This window comes from Anomaloglossus baeobatrachus, chromosome 8, assembly GCF_048569485.1.
Source record: "Anomaloglossus baeobatrachus isolate aAnoBae1 chromosome 8, aAnoBae1.hap1, whole genome shotgun sequence".
Lineage (NCBI taxonomy): Eukaryota > Metazoa > Chordata > Amphibia > Anura > Aromobatidae > Anomaloglossus > Anomaloglossus baeobatrachus.
Genome location: NC_134360.1, coordinates 35,839,087 through 35,857,591, shown reverse-complemented (window position 1 = coordinate 35,857,591; position 18,505 = coordinate 35,839,087). Strand labels below are relative to the sequence as shown.

The 18,505-nt window shown below is 47.1% G+C and overlaps 1 protein-coding gene across 2 annotated transcripts in view; it reads right to left on the bottom strand.

Moving 5' to 3' along the window:
- Positions 1–2,313: 2,313 nt before the first annotated feature.
- TTLL3 (tubulin tyrosine ligase like 3) overlaps positions 2,314–18,505 on the bottom strand; it is a 45,515-nt gene continuing 29,323 nt past the window's right edge. For both annotated transcript variants that reach the window (XM_075321449.1, XM_075321448.1), the window contains exons 6-16: positions 14,286–14,457; positions 13,831–13,892; positions 13,621–13,749; positions 9,702–9,816; positions 9,312–9,413; positions 8,799–8,988; positions 7,565–7,713; positions 7,014–7,257; positions 5,123–5,558; positions 4,428–5,031; positions 2,314–2,595 (exon numbers count right to left, since the gene is read on the bottom strand). In XM_075321449.1, the coding sequence (XP_075177564.1) occupies positions 2,378–2,595; positions 4,428–5,031; positions 5,123–5,558; positions 7,014–7,257; positions 7,565–7,713; positions 8,799–8,988; positions 9,312–9,413; positions 9,702–9,816; positions 13,621–13,749; positions 13,831–13,892; positions 14,286–14,457 (2,421 nt within the window). In that variant the 3' untranslated portion in view covers positions 2,314–2,377. The remainder of the gene's footprint in view (positions 2,596–4,427; positions 5,032–5,122; positions 5,559–7,013; positions 7,258–7,564; positions 7,714–8,798; positions 8,989–9,311; positions 9,414–9,701; positions 9,817–13,620; positions 13,750–13,830; positions 13,893–14,285; positions 14,458–18,505) is intronic.

The window sequence follows — 18,505 nt, the reverse complement described above, 5'->3', positions numbered from 1 at the left end:
CGACCGTCCCGCCCTTACCCCTGACTGGCAGGCCCGGGGGCGGGAGTTTAATGCACTAGGCCGCAAAAGCCGGGCACTAAAGTTAAAAACCGCGGCCGGCAAGCAGGCGCTGTCGGCGCGGTAGTCCCGGTCTCATACCAACACCGCAGTCGCTGCAGCGTCTGAGGCCAAGGTGCTCCATGCACCGTCCCCAAGGGGACACAGAGTACCTGTAGATGCAGGGCCCTGTCCCTGATGATACTCAGTCTCCTGTCCGTCAGAATCCCACAGGGGCTGCGGAGGGAGCCCGGTCCCAGTGTCTGGATGACCGGATAGGATCCCACTTCTCCCAGAGCCCCTAAGGGATGGGGAAGGAAAACGGCATGTGGCTCCAGCCTGTGTACCCGCAATGGGTACCTCAACCTTAACAACACCGCTGACTTAGTGGGGTGAGAAGGGAGCATGCCGGGAGCCCTGTTAGGGGCCCTCTTTTCTTCCATCCGATATAATCAGCAGCTGCTGCTGACTAAAATGGGAGCATGAGTGCCTCCTTCAACACAAAGCATAAAACTGAGGAGCCCGTGATGCACGGGGGGGTGTATAGGCAGAGGGGAGGGGTTACACTTTTTAAAGTGTAATACTTTGTGTGGCCTCCGGAGGCAGAAGCTATACACCCAATTGTCTGGGTCTCCCAATGGAGCGACAAAGAAATAGTGAGTGCAGCTTTGGAGTATAATACAGGATAAGTAATAATTGTGCACAATAACTCCACCAGCAGAATAGTGAGTGCAGCTCTGGGGTATAGTTCAGGAGGTTACTGAGGCCCAGTACAGGATAAGTAATGTATGTACACAGTGACTCCATCATCAGAATTGTGAGTATAGTTCTGAGGTATAATACAGGATGTAACTCTGGATCAGTACAGGATTAGTAATGTACTATATGTACACAGTGACTGCACCAGCAGAATAGTGAGTGCAGCTCTGGAGTATAATACAGGAGGTAACTCAGGATCAGTACAGGATAAGTAATGTAATGTATGTACACAGTGACTGCACCAGCAGAATAGTGAGTGCAGCTCTGGAGTATAATACAGGAGGTAACTCAGGATCAGTACAGGATAAGTAATGTAATGTATGTACACAGTGACTGCACCAGCAGAATAGTGAGTGCAGCTCTGGAGTATAATACAGGAGGTAACTCAGGATCAGTACAGGATAAGTAATGTAATGTATGTACACAGTGACTGCACCAGCAGAATAGTGAGTGCAGCTCTGGAGTATAATATAGGATGTAACTCAGGATCAGTACAGGATAAGTAATGTAATGTATGTACACAGTGACTGCACCAGCAGAATAGTGAGTGCAGCTCTGGAGTATAATACAGGAGGTTACTGAGGCCCAGTACAGGATAAGTAATGTATGTACACAGTGACTCCATTAGCAGAATAGTGAGTGCAGCTCTGAGGTATAATACAGGATGTAACTCAGGATCAGTACAGGATCAGTAATGTAATGTATGTACACAGTGACTGCACCAGCAGAATAGTGAGTGCAGCTCTGGAGTATAATACAGGAGGTTACTGAGGCCCAGTACAGGATAAGTAATGTATGTACACAGTGACTCCATTAGCAGAATAGTGAGTGCAGCTCTGAGGTATAATACAGGATGTAACTCAGGATCAGTACAGGATCAGTAATGTATGTACACCGTGACTACACCAGCAGAATAGTGAGTGCAGCTTTGGAGTATAATACAGGATAAGTAATAATTGTGCACAATAACTCCACCAGCAGAATAGTGAGTGCAGCTCTGGGGTATAGTTCAGGAGGTTACTGAGGCCCAGTACAGGATAAGTAATGTATGTACACAGTGACTCCATCATCAGAATTGTGAGTATAGTTCTGAGGTATAATACAGGATGTAACTCAGGATCAGTAATGTAATGTATGTACACAGTGACTGCACCAGCAGAATAGTGAATGCAGCTCTGGAGTATAATACAGGATGTAACTCGGGATCAGTACAGGATCAGTAATGTACTATATGTACACAGTGACTGCACCAGCAGAATAGTGAGTGCAGCTCTGGAGTATAATACAGGAGGTTACTGAGGCCCAGTACAGGATAAGTAATTTATGTACACAGTGACTCCATTAGCAGAATAGTGAGTGCAGCTCTGAGGTATAATACAGGATGGAACTCGGGATCAGAAATGTAGTGAATATGCAGAAGTGAGTGCAGCTCTGGAGTGAATTTTATTACAAACCGAATGTAGAGTAGAAATGATGTCCGGATCGTTCATAGTAAAATGATAACCCATGGGGCACAGATTCGATATAAGTAGTAGCCATTGTTTATCTGGGCAGCCATATAGCATCTGCCTGTCCGCAGTGATCAGAGCAGCAGTGATGTGAGGAGGGCCGTACCCCGGGCTGTGAGAGGTTCTGCTGCGTCGTGGAACTTGCTGAGGTGGGCTCCTCTGGTGAGCTGGAATCGGAGGGGCTTGGCTAGAAGCTTGGCACTCCGGCTACAGTTGCACATTGCTTGCAGGGTATTGCTTATTGAAGAAGATCCCTTACAGAACAAACATGGCATCCGGTGGGGGTCCAGTCCTGATATGATAAAGAAAAAAAATATATAGTAGCAATCCATATTGCTTCCATCCCACATTGTTACCCCATAAGCAGAACAGTATATACTGTATACATGTCCTGTTGACAGCACCCAGCTATGATCAGTGACTCCCACGCCGCTGATTTGACGGTCACCATTGAGCCAATGTCTTAACACTAGAAGTCCCAAGAATTTCGAGCTCCATAGGGTTCCAATAGTAAAAATGTCAAATGACCCCTCTCTGGGACTTCTAATATTTCGGACAGGTACACAATACCTGCTGCTCGCACACACAGGCTGGCAGATATCTGTAGATGTGACATCTTTGGCCCTTCTCACCTTCCACCGTCGAAATGAGCTGGGCTGGATTAGGGCCTTAAGGCCGTGTTCCCCAACTCCAGTCCTCGAGCCACCAACAGTGCATATTTTCAGGATTTCTTTGGATTGCACAGGTAATGTTTCCAACACCTGTGTAATGCTAAAGAAATCCTTAAAATGGGCACTGTTGGTGGCTGTTGAGGACTGGAGTTGGGGAACACTCCTGTAAGGGAATCTCCTATACCAGTGATGGTGAACCTATGGCACGCGCGCTCTCGCCACATTCAGCCACTTTGCATTGTCGGTGTGATCGCGCCGGCAGTTCAAAGTGGTGTTTAGCAGAGGAGACATTTCTCCTCCCTCTGACACTCCTCCTCTCCTGGGTCGCAGGCCTGTTGCCTAGGAGACGGAGGACCGTCAGAAAGCGGCGCCGCCGTCTTGTGGCCGCGCGGGAACTGAGGACCCAGCGGCGTGGAGCGGGTTCTGGAAGGTGACTTTTTTTTTTTTTTTATTTATTTTTTAAACTGTGCGGCTATGCCAAGGTGTGTGAGGACAGTGCGAGCACGGGGCAGACATGGACTGCACGGGGCAGACATGGGGCGCACGGGGCAGACATGGCTGCAAGGATGGAGGGAAACATGGCTGCAAGGATGGGGTACATTTACCAGGATGGGGGTACATGAACATGCCAGGATGAGGAACATTTAGCAGGAAAGGTGACATTTACCAGGATGGGGTACGTTTACCAGGAAAGGGGACATTTACCAGGATAAGGGAACATGCCTGGATGAGGTACATTTACCAGGATGGGATCATTTAACAGCATGGGGGAACATGCCAGGATGGGATACATTTACAATGATGGGGTACATTTACCAGGAATGGGGGTATATGCCGGGATGGAGGAACATTTACAATGATGGGGTACATTTACCAGGAATGGGGTATATGCCGGGATGGAGGAACATTTACCACGATGGGGAATATGTCGGGATGGGACCATGATGGGGACAAATATACCAGAATGTAGGAAATATATGTAAGGATGGGGGACATGTTTACCAGGAAGTGGCCAGGAAGGGGGATAGAACTACACAATGAAGGGGGAGGGGAGCAACTCGCACGTATTTATGGGATTTCAGGATGTTCAGACTTTGAAATGTAGATGTGGATTACAGGGCGACATCTGATTGCATGCCAGGCTAAAATCTGTCTAATATGGTGCAATTTTTTCCAGAAAGATCAACTGCTGTGTCTGGAAAGAGCAGTAGCAGGGGCTCAGCTTCAATGTGTGGTAAGCATGCATGAGCGTGATGCCCCCTGCTGAAGAGAAGAGAAGACGGCAAAGGTAAGGTTAAAATCAACTATTTACATAATAGGATTGGTTGGCACTTCGGAAAAAAAAATGGGTTTAGGGCTACAGTTTGGGCACTTGGCCTCCAAAAGGTTCGCCATGACTGTCCTATACCATATATTGAGGTTAGCCATCTTTTTGTTCCCAGATCTTCCTTACCTGACCTTGGAAAGCTTTTAAGGAGCTGGATTTCTCCTAGGTCAAGGCTGGAAAACTTTAAGTCAAGGTGTATCCCGTCTCTTTGGCTGGTCAGATGCTTCAATAAAGGCGGCTTCTCGGAGAGCCCTGGTTTAGGAGCCGCAGGCAGACGCTGATAGAGCTGGGTCATCGTTCCTTTGGAGACACTTTTCCCATGTACCAGCGCTTTGGGCGTCTCCTTATTCTCCGACCTCAACTTGCTGGAAAGTCTTACAAGATCCATGCTGTCCGGTCCACATTTTAATTCCGCTACGGCCATATTTTCTTTCCCAAAGACCGTGGTCTTCGCCCTTTTTAACACGTAAGGGTGTGGTGTGCTTCGGGAGGACTTCGATGTGGAATATGGGATTGTTGCCCGTTGTCTGGAAGGATCTTGGTTCCCAATGAACGAGGTTGCGTTTGAGGTCTTGCTTTGCACCATGGAGAGGGATCTTTGGTTGGTCGGTTGACAGAAGCTGACTTTGATGGGTCCATTAAGATGTTTCTTGAGAGGAACAGGCTTTCTTACTGTAGAACCTTCCACCAATAAATTGATTCCAACATACTGAGGAATGTCCACTGCGGGCTGAAATGAAAGAGATATGAGGATTCAGTGTTTTTCTATGGCTAGGAAATTTCTAACTTGGGCTATTCCCCAGGAAAACTATCTGATGGACCTGTTTGAAGATGAGCTCAAAGCCTCCAACGTCACAGTTGCGATCATACTTCCGATCTATCACTACTCGTAAAGTGTCTTCCTGCACCGTTGCACAAAGCCTGGAGGTCACAACTGTGGACGGTGCCATGGTGGGACTCGCATTGATCTCGATTAACCATGGCTGATAATTCTCGCCAAACATGAAATCTGCCCCGTACAACTCAAAACTGCTTTTTCTGAACTCTACTACATCTTGGGCACTTTGCATGGCGTGGATGATGGCCGCCTTCATCCCGGGCACAATGATGTCATCCCAGGCTCTCTTGGCGCCCAGCTTTTGGAGATGCATCCGTAACTGATCGCTGGACCACATGTTATCAGCGGGAACCTGAGGATGACGACTGCGGGAGTTCTCGAAGTTCTTTTGTATGGAGTTGTTGCATAAGTGGATGGATCTGCAGAGAGGAGATAATGACCATGTGAGACAACCACAACCGCAACCGACCCTTCGTAGAGAAACCTCCTACAAGGCACCTGGTCATCTCGTGGCCTTAGGTCCATGGTAATTTCTTATATTTCTCTAGTACTACTCATTAGTTTCAGGAGCAAAGTAACCCCAACTCTATATGCACAAGTCCAACTGCTCCACAAGTGACTCGGGGGCCTAGGGTCCACCAGTGCTATGGTAACTTTGCTGACCCCTCCAAGCGGGGATGAGGATGGGGACAATGGTGCAGGCTAGATTAGCGCCTATGCAGGACAGTTATCCTCTAGCACAGCTACTCACTGCTCTGCTAATCTGCATCCATAGCAGGGTACTCCGTCCATCCCCTGCTCTGCTCGCGCGAGAGGTTGGAGTTAGGCAGACACCTGAGCTGGAGAGGAGTTACGACTCTTTCAGACATCCGTGCAACAAGTTCCATGCACAGACCAGAATGCACGGACTGGCCGCGGCTCTCCCGACCAGAGCATGACAGCTTCATGTATTTCTAGAAGGCTGTAATACTCTGCACAGGAGACCTGTGACCAGTCCGTGCACAGACCGCAATGCAATAACACTGGCGGGGGCTCTCCTAAACCAAGCGTGGCAGCCTTATAGAAATATATGACGTTGTCATACTCTGGTCGGGAGAGCCTAGGCCGGTCCGTGCATTTTGGCTTGTGCACAGACCACGTTGCATGGACATCTGAAAGAGCCCTTACTGTCATTGTCCCTTCTCCTGCACTGGTGTCAGACTGACTACAACCCCCAGCACCAGACAATAGCATGAGAAGGAGGGATTCAGATAAGCAGAGCACTGAAAAGCTGTGCTAGGGTAGGAGCGGGAGAAGCCTTCCATCTCTTGTCAGTGTTGGTTCCGCGGCAGGGCCCACCAGAAGATTCCCCGATTTCCTGGTGGGCCAGTCCAAGCCTGCTGAGGACTTTGATGACTCAAGAACATTATTGATGGGAGTTACAAGAGAAAGATGGAGACTTGAAAACTTGATTCTTCCTCTAGTACAGTGTTTCTCAACTCGAGTCCTCAAGACCCAGCAACAGATCATGTTTTCAGGTTTTCCTCAATCAGGTTGTCAGGATTTCCTTAATTTTGCACAAGTGATGGAATTATTCCCTGTCTAACATTGAGGAAAACCTGAAAACCTGATCTGTTGGTGGGTCTTGAGGCCTGGAGTTGAGAAACAATGCTCTAGTAGAACATATGGTTAGGCTACAATTTTAGCATATTTTAAGATGACCCAGTTAAATGGAGGTCATAAAAATGAAGACTGGCAACAAGGGTGAGGGCAACCGTAGGGTTGATGAAGAGGACACTGAGAAGAAAGAACACCTGAGTAGAAGATGGGACACTACGCAATATAAGATGTCAACCATCTTCAAAGCAAAGAACTATCATGTCAGTCTAACCTACGTGTCTAGATTATCCAGCGAGTACGGTTGTGTGGAAAATCGTACATAACACTCCTGGTAGAACCAGATCGTCAGAGGGTTCCAGTCCGTCACCAGAAACCACTGACGCACGTCAAACTTGGTGCCGTAGATGAGGAGCGGTCTCTCGATGTATTTCTGGACCACCCACTTTCCATCCTTGACAATCATGGGATCACAATCCACCAACTTCAGAATCTCCGCCAAGTGATCCATGCAGATAATACCTGCGGAGAAGACGCCACGTTATATGAACCACACGTCCAGGAGAAGTGTCATCAGAAGACGTCCTGGTTATACAAGACTATTGTATGTAGAGATCTACATTGGAAACTGGTTATATAAGTGACAATATGGCCGCCGATAAAGATCTCCCATGCTTTACTTCACTTTACAGAAATCTGCCTGATTATGGAAAGGTTTTCACTCTACGTCCCCCAGCGTGTGACAAAACTAGGAGACAAGACTTGTGGAAGCTTTAATGGTGGCCACATCCAATTATTCAGCATCACCGGGTTAATAACTAGGTCTCACCTCTTCCACGGGATTTGGCACCTGGTTTCACAATCCAGATATTTCTGTCTCCTTCAATATCCAACTGCGGATTCACGTCAGCTAACTGCTCCAATATGTCACTGCACTGACCCATATAGGAGGAGGAATGTTCAATGGATGCTCCTTCACTGCAGGACGACAAAGGGGATGTCCGAACCAACACGTGTATGAGCATCAATAATGATTAATATTATAGTAGTTATATTCTTGTACATAGGAGCAGTATTATAGTAGTTATATTCTTGTACATAGGAGCAGTATTATAGCAGTTATATTCTTGTACATAGGGGGCAGTATTATAGTAGTTATATTCTTGTACATAGGGGGCAGTATTATAGTAGTTATATTCTTGTACATAGGGGGCAGTATTATAGTAGTTATATTCTTGTACATTTGGGGCAGTATTATAGTAGTTATATTCTTGTACATAGGGGCAGTATTATAGTAGTTATATTCTTGTACATAGGGGCAGTATTATAGAAGTTATATTCTTGTACATAGGGGGCAGTATTATAGTAGTTATATTCTTGTACATAGGGGCAGTATTATAGTAGTTATATTCTTGTACATAGGGGGCAGTATTATAGTAGTTATATTCTTGTACATAGTGAGGCAATATTATAGTAGTTATATTCTTGTACATAGGAGCGGTATTATAGCAGTTATATTCTTGTACATAGGGGCAGTATTATAGTAGTTATATTCTTGTACATAGGGGCAGTATTATAGTAGTTATATTCTTGTACATAGTGAGGCAATATTATAGTAGTTATATTCTTGTACATAGGAGCGGTATTATAGCAGTTATATTCTTGTACATAGGGGCAATATTATAGTAGTTATATTCTTGTACATAGGGGGCAGTATTATAGTAGTTATATTCTTGTATATAGGGGCAGTATTATAGTAGTTATATTCTTGTACATAGTGAGGCAATATTATAGCAGTTATATTCTTGTACATAGGAGCGGTATTATAGCAGTTATATTCTTGTACATAGGGGGCAGTATTATAGTAGTTATATTCTTGTACATAGGGGGCAGTATTATAGTAGTTATATTCTTGTACATAGGGGGCAGTATTATAGTAGTTATATTCTTGTACATAGGGGCAGTATTATAGTAGTTATATTCTTATACATAGAAGCTGTATTATAGCAGTTATATTTTTGTACATAGGGGGCAGTATTGTATATTCTTGTATATTCACTTACTGAATGACCTGATAATAGCTCTGCAGGAATTCTTCCCATGATGGATCTGTCATGATGGAGGTTGAAGCTGTTTCTACGTCGATGTCGTTGTGCTCCAGGCTGTTCAGATAGAACTCACAGGCTTTGATGGCGGTTGTGATGACGTGAACCGGGACACTACCTCCGCGCTTTTTACCTTCTCTTTTGTTATCTAAAGAAATATAATAGTTGCGTTCAGCCGCCATTGATCCCACTGATGATCTCACGCAGGTTTTACCTTAACAATCTCATTTTTTGATTTGGGGTTTGTTGGCGTCAGGAAACTTGCGTGCCATTATGTTTGTGCGCAGAAAAAGCATATAACGAGTCGTTCTGCACCTTCCCATACTGCGTGTTATAAGTATTTACTACTTTACTGTTTGTCAGTGAATGAAAACTTTCTAGTTTACATTCAAAGGCTATAAACTTACATAACGGTAAACTCTGCCCCCATTTCCACCCCAAAATTGTGCACCCTATGATCCCACCATTCACCATTCACATTCATTGTGTTCTCCTGGGTGTCTGGTTTTCGGTTCCATTCGCCTCCCGCCACTCTTTTGAGGACACTCCGAGCAGCCGTCAGCCAGAAATCCTCTATAATACAACACATAAGATGCTCCGATTATTCATATACTGTGAATGATTGCCATATGGGTTCGGGGATTTTCTTAAAGATTATTATATAATAAAGGAGTTATATAGAATTAGGAAAAAAAATCTCCAAAAATAAGTGCCACCCTATATACTGGCTGTGTGTGATATTGCAACTTAACCCTAGTATGAGCTACGGCTGCAATACCGGACACAACCAATGGAGAGGGGTGATGCTGTGCTGTTTTTGGAAAATAGTGTGTACCCATTTAACGTGCCCATTAATCATACCGATAAATGCCCTCTTCTCGTCCTCTGCTCCCAGTCTGTAGCAACGAGGGAAGAAAGAATCCGGGTCGGCTTCATCAAACCAGTGGAGGTTCCTTAAATTCATGCAGAGGCCGACCTGAAGCAAAAATAGTATGAAGGATACTATTAAGATTCCGTACCCCCCAAAAAAACATTGCTTTTTAGGAGCCTCACATATAAGGCTGTAATTATGTAGGAAGAACTAAGTGCCCCCCCCCCCCCAGCATTATGAGAACTGTAGGGGTGTGTCTGACGACAAGCTTGTTGTCTGTTTCCAGTGGCAACCAGGAAATATTTATACACATTATATCAATACTGAACAAAAATAAACACTTGTTTTTTATCCCATTTCTCATGAGCTGAGCTAAAATATCTGAGACTTTTTCAATGTGCACAAAAGGTCTTTTTCTCAAATATTGTTCACAAATTTGTCTAAATCTGTGTTAGGTCCGTTTCAGATCAGTGGTATTCTGCCGCACTCGCAGATCCGGCATAAGGGCAGTACAGTACTTTACAGTTCACTGGCAAGCTCCGGGCACATAGGGTCATGTGACCGGGGCTTGCCGCACTGTCTGTGAACTGTAAAGTACTGTACTGCCCTTGTGCCGGATCTGCGAGTGCGGCAGAATACCACTGATCTGAAACGGCCCTTAGTCAGGCATTTCTCCATTGCCGAGATAATCCATCCACCTCACAGGTGCGGCATATCAAGTTGCCGATTAGACAGCATGATTATTGCACAGGTGTGTCTTTGTCTGGGCACAATAAAAGGCCACTCTAAATGTGCAGTTTTATCATACCGCACAATGCCACAGATGTCACTACTTTTGAGGGAGTGTGCAATTGGCATGCTGACTGCAAGAATGTTCACAGGTGTGCCTTAGGCTGGCCTTTTGTTGTGGCCAGCCTAAGGCACACCTGTGCGATAATCATGCTGTCTAATCAGCTTCTTGATATGTTACACCTGTGAGGTGGATGGATTATCTCTGCACAGGAGAAGTGATCACTAACACAGGTTTAGGCCCCCTTCACACGCACGTGTCTCTGGTACGTGCTAGGTCTGTGCCCGCATGTACCGGAGACACGGGCACACGTAAACCCATTAAGATCAATAGGTTTATGTGCATACACGTGTGTAGCCATTGGCCCGTGCCTCCGTGTGGAGCAGACGTGAGCCCGTGTGCTCTACACGGATGCATGTCTGTTTTTCTCCGGCAGCATGGGTGTCACACGGCCCACACGGATGTAGTGCTGATGCGGTACCGTGTGACACGCCGGAGAAAACTCACGTGTCAGAGGAAAAAAAAAAATCTTTACTCACCTTCTCCAGCAAGCTAACAAGTCAAATAGTTTTGGGATAGTTAAAGTGTATATATATCTCGTGAAACAAACAACAATCCCTTTAAAATTACTTTTTATTAAATACTTATTAAAATTATTTTCCCAAGTGATTCACCTGTGCAACAGATATCACAGGGTGGTATAGATATACAACAGGGATGCCAAACCTTATTAGAGGATGCAAAATGAATTCAAAAAGTGGAAGGTAAAAGGGGGTATGGGGTCCCACAATGGGGTTACACTCACCCTATTGTCGATCTATAACTTATTCCTTCCTAACAACGGAGGTATTCCGCCTTAGGCTACTTTCACACATCAGTTTTTTTCCATCAGGTACAATCCGGAAAAAAACGGGTTAAACGGATCCGGTACCGCATCTGTTTTATCCCCATAGATTTGCATTGTTACCGGATTGTACCTGATGGCTTTGCGTTGCATCCATTTTTTTCCGGATGCGGCAAAATTAATTAAAGCGGCGGCCGGAGGCAACGTGTCTTGCAACGTTTTTTTTGTCCGGATCCGGCGCGATATGGCGTGTTTTACAATGAAAGCCTATGGACGCCGGATCCGGCGCAATGCGGTAAAAAATGGATGCGGTTGCCGGATCCGTTTTTGTAAACTGCGCATGCACCAAATTAATTAAAAAAACTGATCCATCAAAAAAACGGATGCAAAAACGGATGCAAAACGGATCCGGTTTTGTACGCATCCGGCATAACGGATCCGTTAAAAACCGGATCCGGTGAATACGGTTTTACATTTTTTTGCCGGATCCTTTGGATCAGGAAAAAAAAGAATTGTGCCTGAATGCAGAAAACTGATGTGTGAAAGTAGCCTTAATGTACCTGGGCGCCCCCGTTCCACGGCGGCTAGCCCTAACTCACCCTGATGAGTTTCCTACCATATAAATATGCTACTAAATATTGGTTGGCCTTATCATATCCTCAATCTATCTCCAGGGAGGAAAAAGCATAAATTTTGCAAAGGTCAAAAAGCCTGTATCATAATATAGCCCTCCCAAGGACAAAACTACAAAGTATATATACTGGTCCAAGCCCATTAAACAAGTGCCAACCTGCATATGGCAGTCACAGTACTATGGAACAATGCATAGCAGAGCATCCTTTGAGGCTGTGCAGATGCACATTAAATAAGGGAAGTTATCATCTTTTTTCTTGTGAATATGATAATCAGTCATTGTAATTGAAACTGTATGCTGGCATTGTTCCAGGGTTAGGAAGGAATAAGTTACAGATGGATAGTAGGGTGAGTGTAACCCCATTGTGGGACCCCATACCCCCTTTTACCTTCCACTTTTTGAATTAATTTTGCATCCTCTAATAAGGTTTGGTATCCCTGTTGTATATCTATACCACCCTGTGATATCTGTTGCACAGGTGAATCACTTGGGAAAATAATTTTAATAAGTATTTAATAAAAAGGGATTGTTGTTTGTTTCACGAGATATATATCACCTTCTCCAGCCCTGCAGTCTCAGCCGCTGCTGTCACTTGCTTCCGACCGCCGATCATTTAATATTTACTTCACTGCGGGCCGGAAGCAGCAGCAGCGGGGAGTCGGCAGGACCGGAGACCGAAGATCAGCACCACGGACAGCGACGCCAGGGACAGGTGAGTTGAAAGTTCACGTTCTCCGTGTGTTATCACGGATAACACACGGAGAACACACGTAGTGCCATAAACACGGCTCACGGAGGGGAAAACGCACCTTTGACACGTCCGTGAAACACGTGCGTGCTTTTCACGGACGTGTGAAGGGGACCTTAGGGCGGCTTTGCACATTGCGACATCGCACGTGCGATGTCGGTGGGGTCAAATCGAAAGTGACGCACATCCGGCGTCACTTTCGACATCGTAGTGTGTAAATGCTAGATGATACGATTAACGAGCGCAAAAGCGTCGTTATCGTATCATCGTTGCATTCACCGACATTTCCATAATGCCGGTGCCGCCACAGGTACGATGTTGTTCCTCGTTCCTGCGGCAGCGCACATCGCTGTGTATGAAGCCGCAGGAGCGAGGAACATCTCCTTACCTGCCGCCGGCGGCTATGTGGAAGGAAGGAGGTGGGCGGGATGTTTACGTCCCGCTCATCTCCGCCCCTCCGCTGCTATTGGCCGCCTGCCGTGTGACGTCGCTATGACGCCGCACGACGCGCCCCCTTAGGAAGGAGGCGGGACGCCGGCCAGAGCGACGGTCGCAGGGCAGGTGAGTGCATGTGAAGCTGGCGTAGCGATAATTTTCGCTACGCCAGCTATCACACGATATCGCTGCTGCGACGGGGGCGGGGACTATCGCGTGCGACATCGCAGCATCGGCTTGCGATGTCGCAACGTTCAAAGCCCGCCTTAGACAAATTTGTGAACAATATTTGAGAGGAAAAGGTCTTTTATGTCCATAGAAAAGTCTTAGATCTTAGAGTTCAGCTCATGAAAAATGGGACAAATAACTGTGTTGTGTTTATATTTTTGTTCAGTATATATGTATAATGGTGTTCAAAGGGGAATCTACCATTTCCAAAGCCCCCAATTTGGACCCACCTTGGTGGTGAAGGAGCCAGCTTTGGCGTAGTGGTTCATCATCTGATCCTTCTTCAGGATACTGCAGTCCACAGCGTCTCGCCTGGTCGTCCAGATGAAATAGGGCAAATCATTGCGGACGAGTCTTGACTGAAATGACAGAACGTAGAGGGGGGGATGTGCGAGGTTAGATGACACCGTCGCTGGCGTCCGTTATTCCGGGACATTTACCATTAGATCATAGGTTCCATCCGGATCCTCATCTTTCTCCTCCTCTTCCTCAGCGTCATCATCTGGGGAATGAATGCACATCATTAGTTTCTCCAAAACCCCCTCCCCTAAAATCCCAAATTCTGGTGTATTGTATTGTGAAAGTTGTATCTTTATTCTATATTACCAGTTAATAACACTACATCTGCAGCGCAGCAGAGCGGCTAATTCAGCAGAGACGCGTGCGTATGAGCGGCCGCTAACAGGAAAGCAGCAGAGTGATGGAAGCAGCGGTGGCGCCATGCTGTGTTCAATCAGCGGATAACTAGATCTTTTTCTATCTTTTATTGATATGACGGAGCTATAATGTCTGATAAATGCTGAATAATACATTGTACCTTCCTGTAAAACACTTTTTTTATTTTTGCGTTCTGAGATCCGGTTAGACTCGCCCCTTGCTTTCCCATTTTATGTACCGTCATCATCATTTCCACTTCCATCACCGTCATCATCTTCATTTTCTTCATCTTTTTCCTTTTTTCTGGAAGCTTTTGTGACCTTGGGAAGCTTCTTCTCCACCCATCCTCGGCTGCGCAGGCAATGACGTATCACGGGGTACGGGCCATGAATACTGAATATTTTTTTTTGCTGTTTTTTGGGGGGTAACAGAAGAGATTGACCAGGATTAAAAAAATGAAACACCCCCCTCTCCCAAAGAAAAATAAATAAATAAAAAATAATAATACAATTTTAAAAAATAAATAAATAAAAAAAATAAAAGTATATACTGCGTGTATGTATGTATAAATATATATGTATATTTATCTATAGATATATATCCATATATATATATATATATATATATACATATACAGTATATTTATATTTTTATATATATATATATATATATATATATATAATATATATTACACCGGTGTATGTATGTATATATATGTATATATAAAAAAAGATATATATATATATATATATATATATATATATATATACACAGTACATTTATATTTATTTAAAGAGAGATATTTTTATATATATATATATATATATATATATATATATACATAAAGACATATATATATGTATATACATACATACACAGTATATTTATTTAAAGATATATATACATATATACATTCATCTGTGTGTGTGTGTGTGTGTGTATGTATATATATATATATATATATATATGTATATATATATAAAAAAAGATATATATATATATGTATATATATATATATATATATCTATATATATAATTGCCTTATTCTGTCTGTCTGTCTATCTGTCTGTCTGTCATGCTCCAAAATTGTGTCCTTACGGTGACACAAAGCTGATTGGCCGCTGGGCTCGCCATGGTCCCGCCCCCCCACACCGATTGGCCGCTCGCCCAGGCTGCGCCCCCACACGGATTGGCCAGCCGCTCGCCCAGGCTCCGCCCCCCCCCACAGATTGGCCTCTCGCCCCGGCACCCTGCAGGCATTGGCAATTCGGCCACGCCACGCCCCGCCCCCCTCACGCAATGCACGCTAGCTCTGGCCCCGCCCCCTCCCTCCCCCCGCGCATTCCCCGAACTGACACGGCTGTCACCGAGGTGAGTACTGTACTCCCCCCCCACCCTCACCCCCCCCCCCGGCCTCCGCTCGCACGGGAGTGGTGTGGATACGTTGGTAACCATGCTCGCATGGTTACAAGCGCATCAAGGTCCTGCTGCTGCGGCGGAAGAAAACATACACACACATCTGATCACACTCACTCTCACAAACACCTCACACACACCTCACACACACCTCACATCGCATTCACATACTTACAGCATCCGGCGATATCGCTTGCTTCTCGGCCTCGATACTGTGCTGTTGTGACCTTCCAGGACCTGACGGAGGATCACATGGCCAGAGGCATGTGGTATCTCCGGATGTTGTGAGTGTGAGCGCATATGTGCGATATCGTCAGTGTCTGTGTGTGTGAGTGGATGCGATCGGGTGTGTGTGAGTGGATGCGATCGGGTGTGTGTGAGTGGATGCGATCGGGTGTGTGTGAGTGGATGCGATCGGGGGGGTGTGAGTGGATGCGATCGGGTGTGTGTGAGTGGATGCGATCGGGGGTGTGTGAGTGGATGCGATCGGGTGTGTGTGAGTGGATGCGATCGGGTGTGTGTGAGTGGATGCGATCGGGTGTGTGTGAGTGGATGCGATCGGGTGTGTGAGTGTCGGCAGAGGAGCACGGCGTGCTGGAGGAGGCTGGGAGCAGAGAGGCTGATCATGGGGAAGGCTGGGAGGGGGACGCTGATGCTGGGGGAGACTGGGAGGGGAAGGCTGATGCTGAAGGAGGCTGGGAGGGGGAGGCTGGGAGGAAGGAGGCTGGGAGGAGAGAGGCTGATCCTGGGGAAGGCTGGGAAGGGGAGGCTGATGCTGAGGGAGGCTGGAAGGAGAGAGGCTGATGCTGGGGGAGGCTGGAAGGAGAGAGGCTGAGGCTGGGAGGAGAGAGGCTGATGCTGGGGAAGGCTGATGCTGAGGGAGGCTGGGAGGGGAAAGCTGATGCTGGGGAAGGCTGGGAGGACAGAGGCTGGGAGGAGAGAGGCTGATCCTGGGGAAGGCTGGGAGAGGGAGGCTGATGCTGGAGGAGGCTGGAAGGAGAGAGGCTGATGCTGGGGGAGGCTGGAAGAAGAGAGGCTGATGCTGGGGGAGGCTGATGCTGGGGGAGGCTGGGAAGAGAGAGGCTGATGCTGGGGAAGGCTGGGAGGAGAGAGGCTGATGCTGGGGACAGAGAGGAGAGGCTGATGCTGGGAGGAGAGAGGCTGATGCTGGGATGAGAGAGGCTGATGCTGGGAGGAGAGAGGCTGATGCTGGGGGAGGCTGGGAGGGGGAAGCTGATGCTGGGGGAGGCTGGGACGAGGGAGGCTGATGCTGGTGGAGGCTGATGCTTGGGGAGGCTGGGACGAGGGAGGCTGATGCTGGTGGAGGCTGATGCTTGGGGAGGCTGATGCTGGGGGAGGCTGGAAGGAGAGAGGCTAATGCTGGTGGAGGCTGATGCTTGGGGAGGCTGATGCTGGGGGAGACTGGGAGGGGAAGGCTGATGCTGAGGGAGGCTGGGAGGGGGAGGCTGGGAGGAAGGAGGCTGGGAGGAGAGAGGCTGATCCTGGGGAAGGCTGGGAACGGGAGGCTGATGCTGAGGGAGGCTGGAAGGAGAGAGGCTGATGCTGGGGGAGGCTGGAAGGAGAGAGGCTGATGCTGGTGGAGGCTGATGCTTGGGGAGGCTGATGCTGGGGGAGACTGGGAGCGGAAGGTTGATGCTGAGGGAGGCTGGGAGGGGGAGGCTGGGAGGAAGGAGGCTGGGAGGAGAGAGGCTGATCCTGGGGAAGGCTGGGAAGGGGAGGCTGATGCTGAGGGAGGCTGGAAGGAGAGAGGCTGATGCTGGGGGAGGCTGGAAGGAGAGAGGCTGAGGCTGGGAGGAGAGAGGCTGATGCTGGGGAAGGCTGATGCTGAGGGAGGCTGGGAGGGGAAAGCTGATGCTGGGGAAGGCTGGGAGGACGGAGGCTGGGAGGAGAGAGGCTGATCCTGGGGAAGGCTGGGAGAGGGAGGCTGATGCTGGAGGAGGCTGGAAGGAGAGAGGCTGATGCTGGTGGAGGCTGATGCTTGGGGAGGCTGGAAGGAGAGAGGCTGATGCTGGTGGAGGCTGATGCTTGGGGAGGCTGGGAGAGGGAGGCTGATGCTGAGGGAGGCTGGGAGGAGGGAGGCTGGGAGAGGTAGGCTGAGAGAAGAGAGGCTGATGCACACACACACACACACACACACACACACACACGCGCGCACTGCACAACACACCACACACACACACACACTGGGAACCACAAACAACTGCCCTACACAGACACCCACACACACAGACAACGCTGCACACACACAACACCCAACACACAAACACCGCGGCACACACAAATATACGCACATACCGCACAACACACACATTGCACAAAACATACCTCCCCCCAAAACACACCACACACACACAAACCGCGCAACACACACACAACGCTACAGACACACAGCGCTCCACAAACAACGCAACACACGCAACACACATACAACACCGCTCTCACCCCCCGTCACACCCAGACAACACCCAGAACATGTACAGCGCCTACACAAACACTTGGTAACTACACACAACAACATCTATATATATATATATATATATATATATATATATAACAAAAATCATACATGAACTACACAATACGTAAATTCTAGAATACCCGATGCGTAGAATCGGGCCACCTTCTAGTATATATATATTAGTTAATGGAGATAAACTTGGGCCCACCAAAAGACACTGAGGGTGATAGATTGATGGTGGTCTGGGCCCTTAGATATTTTGGATATGGGTTCCTTATCGCTTACCTGAGTCTCAGATAGGTGTGGAGTATTTATAAGATATGATTAGTGGGGGCATGACCACTGGGACCCCTCTAATGCTGAGAATAAAGAGGCTACAGCACTGATTTCTCATCCAAATACTCAGCAGCTGGCTCCATTCACTTCACTAGGGCTGCACTGCAGTTCCTCTTATTGTCAGGATTGGTGGGTTTCCATAAGCCGTGCCCCCCATTTTTTGTTCTAAAGAGATGGCCACACCCATTTAAATGTATAGTATGTGCAGGTCCTATTAATGGGGTCCC